At 49.8% G+C, this 7,500-nt stretch overlaps 1 protein-coding gene and 1 pseudogene across 1 annotated transcript in view; both read right to left on the bottom strand.

The window, feature by feature from the left end:
- Positions 1-527, bottom strand: part of LOC125907600 (uncharacterized) — a 1,467-nt gene extending 940 nt beyond the window's left edge. Inside the window, exon 1 of the mRNA XM_049610815.1 lies at positions 1-527. This exon is cut by the window's left edge and continues 940 nt beyond it. Within this exon, the coding sequence (XP_049466772.1) occupies positions 1-527 (527 nt within the window).
- Positions 528-7,222: 6,695 nt separating this feature from the next.
- The window catches only part of LOC125907614 (large subunit ribosomal RNA), a 5,839-nt pseudogene continuing 5,561 nt past the window's right edge, over positions 7,223-7,500 (bottom strand).

The following is a 7,500-nucleotide window of genomic DNA, read 5'->3' on the forward strand; positions in this document are numbered from 1 at the left end:
CCGTGTTTCCGCCCCGTCCACAGGCGCACGTCTGGCACTTGTCGGTGGGCCCAACGTAAGTAGCGGCTGGTGTTATTCGCCGCCTCGTCGTCCCACTGTTGCTGCCACAGCTGCAGCGATGACTCCTTTTCCTCCTGGCGAATCGCCTCTCGACTGCTGTCCGGGCTTAACTGCAGTCGGTTGTAGCAGCGGGCGTCTTCCTTCACCAGGAGGTGGTATGGCAGTTCTCCGGCTAAAACCACCGCTACCTCGCAGCTCGTGGAGTGGAAGGCGCTCGTGATGCCCTGGGCCAGGGGGCGCTGCACGCGATCCAATATCCGCCTGCACCACTGTAGGTCCGAGGCTTCCGCCCAGACGGGTGCGCCATAGCGGATAATGGACGCGGCCACTGCGGCGAGCAGCTTCCGCTTGCTCACTTGGGGGCCGCTGTGGTTGCGCATGACGACACGCAATGCTCGCACCACACGGAGGGCCTTGTCCGCGACCATCTCGACGTGTGGGCGCCACGACAGGTGGTCGTGTAGCATGACCCCAAGTAGCGGATCGACCGCTTCGAGCGCACTTCCACTCCACAGATGTTCACAGGGATGTTTTTGTATCCGCTTCGCTTGCTCGACACCATCAGCAGCTCCGTCTTCTCCGGCGCCAGGGAGAGTTTGTGCCGCACCATCCAGCTGTTGACCGCTGCCACCGCTTCCTCCGCAAGCTCCACTTCTTGTGGTGCCCTTCCGTCAATTCCTTTAAGTTTCAACTTTGCAACCATACTTCCCCCGGAACCCGATTTTGGTTTCCCGGAAGCTACTGAGAGCACCGAAGGTAGGTAGCGTCTCCCAATTGCTAATTGGCATCGTTTACGGTTAGAACTAGGGCGGTATCTAATCGCCTTCGATCCTCTAACTTTCGTTCTTGATTAATGAAAGCATCCTTGGCAAACGCTTTCGCTTCTGTGGGTCCTACGACGGTCTACGAATTTCACCTCTCGCGCCGTAATACCAATGCCCCCGACTACTTCTGTTAATCATTACCTCTTGGTCTATTACAAACCAACGAAACCACTCAGACCGAGGTCATGTTCCATTATTCCATGCAAAATTATTCTCGGCCAACGCCGGCCCCGGAGGACCGGACGCTTTGAACTAGCCTGCTTTGAGCACTCTAATTTGTTCAAGGTAAACGAGAGTTCCCGGGCACCATGAAGCTGGGTCGAACAAGACCTTGACCGACGAGGTCGCGGCGACAAGTCCTGACCCGTCACGGAGTAGAACGCCCAGGTACACCATTGTGAGTCGCAGCCGCGAGCGCGTACACGGACGGTCCCAACCGAGAGGCCGGGCGCCCGCGACGGACGCGAGTCTGGACGGGGTATCAACTTCGAACGTTTTAACCGCAACAACTTTAATATACGCTAGTGGAGCTGGAATTACCGCGGCTGCTGGCACCAGACTTGCCCTCCACTTGATCCTTGCAAAAGGATTTATGCTCAACTCATTCCAATTATGGACCATCGTTAGAGAGGTCCATATTGTTATTTCTCGTCACTACCTCCCCGTGCCGGGATTGGGTAATTTACGCGCCTGCTGCCTTCCTTGGATGTGGTAGCCATTTCTCAGGCTCCCTCTCCGGAATCGAACCCTGATTCCCCGTTACCCGTCGCAACCATGGTAGTCCTCTACACTACCATCAATAGTTGATAGGGCAGACATTTGAAAGATCTGTCGTCAGTCGCAAGCGACCGTACGATCGGCATCCTTATCCAGATTTCAACTCAAAGCGCCCGGAGGCGATTGGTTTAACTAATAAGTGCACCAGTTCCGCCGACCCGGAGGCCAACAGTCCCGGCATAATGCATGTATTAGCTCTGGCTTTTCCACAGTTATCCAAGTAACTGTTTGGATGAGGATCTTGTAAATTATAGCTGTTATACTGAGCCTTATGCGGTTTCACTTTCTAGGAAGCTTGTACTTAGACATGCATGGCTTAACCTTTGAGACGAGCGTATATCACTGGTAGGATCAACCAGAATTCGAGTCAATTGCTTGAACACGAACTACACTCTTGATCACGCGAGGCGCAAGTCCCCCGTGACCACCGAGATTTGTTCTGCGACGCCAGAGCGTCCGTTGGCGCCACTCGATAGACTGCACAAGCAGGCAACGTCGGATGCATTGCACACGGCTAGCGGATCTCTCTGCACTGCGTCGGGTGTCCCAACGTATGTCTGGAGACATTGCTATGCCGGTACGGCACTCTGCGCACTCTTTCTTGTCCTCTTCGAGCGACGGGCCTCTAAGCGGGGTTGTATGCCGGTACGACACATCGACTGGTACATTGCACGCACTAACGATCTCTCTGCACTGCATGGAACTCATTCGTAACCACCGTGACGGGAGACTTTGCTAGTACGCACGATACTCTGCGCATGTGTACATGTTTTACAACCCAGCCAACTTGAGCACCTAGGGGAAGTTGTGATGCCATCTGAACACCCACCGACTGATGCATTGAACGGCTAAAGTTGACCTTCAATCCGAACTGGCACTCTGCGGCGTGGAGGCAGTTGCGCGACCACTCCTATCCCAAACCAACAAAGCAAGGTGTATCCTACGTGCTCGGTACAAGCACACCACGACGGGACACATTGAACGGTTCAGCGATCTCTCTGCACTAGTGGAAGAACTCCAACGTGATACGGGAGACTTTGCTACAGCGGCTTCTCTGCACTTCTGGGCTACCACCTTGTGACGGGAGACATTGCTAGCGGTCACTCTGCACTAGTGATGGTACACCACCGTGATACGGGAGACATTGCTAACGGCCACTCTGCACAGGTGCCAATACCACCTTGTGACGGGAAACATTGCTAGGAACCGATCGGCATCTCTGCGCGATTACTTGACGCACACCCAACTAAGTCAACTGTTGGACTTTTTCGTAATCACGGCGGGACACATTGAACGAGCTCTAACGGATCTCTGCACGCATGGAACATGGTGGCGGGAATCATTGCTAGAACCGAACGGCGCCTCTGCGCGATGTACAAACAAGCTCAACAGGAACCTCGTATCGGCTGCCGAGCCGGAGCTCGAACAACTTGGACTTTCACCTCTAATTTATATCAACTCACCACTCCCCGAGGGATCCGCAGAATTGCTTCTGGGTCCCGTATCGTTATTTGCGATTCGTGTTTGCATTACACTACATTGAACTATTCCAACTTGTTTATCCGCATGGCGAACATTTGCTGCATTGAACATTAAAGTTCCACTTCGCTCTCCCCTACGTGGGTCTGAGCTTCACTCTCAGGGAAAAAATATGCCACATTGGTTAGGGAAACCCGGTTTCATCACGCTATGTGCCCTGCACCACCAGCTTAGCGTGAATGCTTCGAGTTTCCCTAAGAAGTTCGATTGGTCTTGCAGAGTTTAAAGACAACGAAGCTTAGTTTCAAGCAATGATTTAATATACGCGTATTAAAAACCCTTAACTGTTACAACTTTTATGCTTGAAACCATCGCAACGAAGTCTTTGGGTCCGTAGACCCGTGATGTACTGCTCCAGGAAACGTTTTGAAAGAGTGGAAACTCAAAATCATAGGTTAAGATCATCGGCAGAACCCACCAGACACCACTTTTGCTTCATAAGTTCGGCCTATAGTCATATGACGATTTTCATCGGGGAGGGGACGTATGACCCAAACGGGGGCTTATATGACCCACGGACACTGCAAACCAAGCTCCTACGACTAAATAGAGGTTAAAACTACGATTTGGTGAAATCTTCATTTTTGACCTCGGAGCAAGGTACCTTCCCTATAGTAGGCAATGAGTAAATGATCATAATCCCAGGAGGGCAAAAAATGGGAACCCGAGAGGAAAGCGCTGTTGGCGCGCCTAAGCTAGTGGCCCGTAGAGTAAAAAGGGTACCCCCAACAAAGTTGTCGTTTCACGTTCTGGTTGCACTTTTCATCATCTAGGGTGCGTTCCTGACACGTTTTGAGGGGTTTTAGCAAAAAAAATTTTTTCGACTACTCGAGCTCTCTGGCCCGTTCGGTGCACATTTTTGAAAAAAGCTAGGGAGCAGCCCCTAGGTTCGGGGTGTCACAAAATGTTGAAAAGTGGTCGAAAAACCACTATCCAGAATCGGATGTAGAATCGTTAGACGAACTTAAAATTGTTCTACGACACCCATCTGCGACGTTTAGTATTCGAGATATAGCACTTTGTAGGTCTGACCGAGCAATTTTGTACTAAAATGTATGGTGAACATGTAATTCATTAAATAACATTGACTTGCATCGTGCCCTACTTCATCGGCACAGCTGTTATTGACTATCATTAGTGGAAATGGATTGAGTTTGACCATTTTAAGCCCATTTCCTATGCCGTGCACCAACATTGTGTACCGATCAGGGAAAGTACGCTACGTACGCGTTCATGGATGTCGATGTTGGTACAAGTTGCCTTTCGGGATAGCCGTGCACCAAAACTGTGTACCGATCAGGGAAAGTACAAGACGGAGGGTGCAGCTCGAGCGTACGCGTTCATAGATGTCGATGTTGGTACACTTGCACCAAAATTGTGTACCAATCAGGGAAAGTACAACACGGAGGGCGCAGCCCGGGCGTACGCAATCATGGATGTCCATGTTGATACAATCTACGTGTACGTACCTAGTTTTTGTAGGAAAAGTTGCAATTAAGTGCTTGTATGCTTAAAATGCTCATCTCAACCGGTCACCTTTTGGCTTGCCCTTTTATAACAGAAACCTAGAAAGATACTCGAGATTTTTGTGTTTTTCCATTCGCCCGGGACGACGAAATGAGCTATGTGCACATCGTGCAGAAAATTGTCTTCGCCACGCATGTTTTTGTCCATCCACTCATATAATCACCCGCATTTGTGTTCAACACGGACGGCGCAGCCCGAGCGAACGCGTTAATGTTTATGTTTGTACACACTGCTTGTACGATTCTAGGATTTGGTAATTGCGTCACAGTGCCCGACCGTCGCGGACACCATTCTTGGACAGAAGTCCTAGTACGTAGAGTACTTTCCCTAGGTATGTGCTCGTTCGTGACTATCGTTGCGTGCTTACGGACACGCTTGGGTATGTTTACCATACAAGGTTTACTAGGGAAACCTGGGAAGGACGCTTGCCCTCCCGTCGCGGACACCATTCTTGGAAAGAAGTCCTAGTACGTAGCGTTCCTTATTTTACTTGACCAGTTTGTAATGCATTCGCTTTGTTCCATCGACTTCTGCTACTGCTCACTAAGGGGTGTTCGTTTGCGATGTGTACGATAAGCAACTGTCTATCGTAACCAGCAGTTAATCAACACTTTTTACCCAAGTCATAGCAACATAGAGTACTTTTCCTAATCGGTACACAATTTTGGTGCACCTCTAACCTCGCCGGCACTTTATCGTTACGTTTTGTGCACAACCTAGGGACGTGGTGTAAGTTTCATGATTTTTATGTTTGATTCGGTTTATTATGATTGAAAAATACGCTACGTCCCAGAAATTGGAGCTCGACTACTTCCTCCATGTGGCGAAAAAAGTTACTGGGCAACGCCTAGCTTATGCCCCATTTGTACTTCAATTTTCATTATCAGGTTTGAAAAATACGCTAAGTCCCAGAAATCTGAACTCGAATACTTTTGCCACGTGGCGCCAAAAGCTACTGAGAAACGCCTAGCCTTTTACCCATTTATAATTTAGTTTTCGTTATAAGTTTTGAACAATACGCAAAGTTCCAAGAATCTGAACTCGAGTACTTTTTATATGTGCCGCCAAAAGCTACTGAGCAACGCCTAGGTTGATACATTTTTGGTACATGGAGTGTATGCATGCAGGCGTACTGCCGTGCTAGACCGGAAAATCGAACTTGCTACTAGAACGTAAAGTAATTCCCCTAGATAGGTGCTTTTGCATGCCTCTGATCGACGACCATGCAACGTGCGACACGCGTAGCTAGGCTTCCCCAAACAAATTTCCTAGAATAGCACCAAATTGCACACTTTCAGGGGTATATTTTGGTACCGTGTACCGTGCATGGTACAAGTATCAGTAGCTCGTGCAATTTATTTTGCATCGTGTTGCGGTTGCTGGTGCGTCGGGATAGGAGTGTTTCGAGACTTTCGCCAAGCGTTGGTGCCATTTGGTGGATAATTAATGTTCTAGCCACAATAAACGTGCCACATAATGCCAATAAGGAAAAAGCCGATTTCTAGGAACTTCCAGTCAAAATGTTTGCCATCAGCGCTTTCCTGTCGAGTTCCGGATCTGGGACTTAGCGTTTTTTTTTCACGATCCAATCCAACGACCAGATCGTGAGTAAACAATACATACAACAGTGCATCCCTTTAAAGTAGGAAAAAGCCGAATTCTAGGGAGCTCCAGTCCAAAAGGTTGTCATCAGCGCTCTCCTCTCGAGTTCAAGATTTGGGACTTAGCGTTTTTTTCGCGATCCAGCCAAAAGACCAGATCGTGAAATAAACAATTAATATAACTGTACTAGTACATCCCTTCAACTGAAGCAAGTGCACCATACATGACCCGTACGCCAATCATCCATGCACATGACACGTCAACTAAGTCAACACATGACACAACTTGGACAACTGACGGGTAAGTAGGTCATCTCGTACACGACGACACATCGACCAAACCAGGTCAACACGTCACATGCACAAGACATCCTACTACCAAGGCCGACCACCTCGACACACAACGTGTTAACCGAACATGGTCTACAACACCATCATGTGCAAGGCAACCGGCCCAAACAGATCAACTTATACAACTTGTAACGAGCATGTGTGTAAGCTTACTGGTTTGGTCGGCACGTTTCTCACATCAAGACAATCAAGTCGAGAACGAGGCACGCCGACAAGCTCACTAGTGTTACGTGTTCCGCTCCATACCGTGTCAAGTCACTCGTCTGACACGGAAGTAGCCAGCTCTTGTCCACTAGTGTTAAGGAACGGTCTCCAGACCAAGTCAAGTCACTCGTCTGACAAGGAAAGAGCACGCACCAAGCTTCACCAGAGCACGGTACCACGGTCCCCAGACCAAGATGGTTCGTTACGCCATCGAGGAAGGGGCACGCGATCCCTTGCTACACTCAACTAAGTACACTCTTGCTCTCACAAAAGTATCCCCTGTGTCGACGTGGTCCCCACACCAAGACGAGCTTGCGCACATCGAGGAAGGGGCACACGGACAAACCACCAAGCATGGGTCGCCTGAGAGGATCGATGCGAACGCATCTCTACAACTCGCAGCTCCCAGCCTGAAGTCCCGTCGTTTGCGGGCGGTTGATAGGTGTCGAAACTAGGTATATCCACGTTGGGCAGAGCTCAAGCCAACGGCGTTCCCAGTTACGGTACTAACACGTGCAGCGAACTCCACTCGTTGCGGCCTAGGTATAGCGGGATGAGACGCCGGGCTGCAGACGCAGACTCCAACGGATCTCAGAGGGTTGTTAGGCCCGCTAGCT

Source organism: Anopheles coluzzii (genome assembly GCF_943734685.1).
Source record: "Anopheles coluzzii chromosome X unlocalized genomic scaffold, AcolN3 X_unloc_1, whole genome shotgun sequence".
NCBI lineage: Eukaryota > Metazoa > Arthropoda > Insecta > Diptera > Culicidae > Anopheles > Anopheles coluzzii.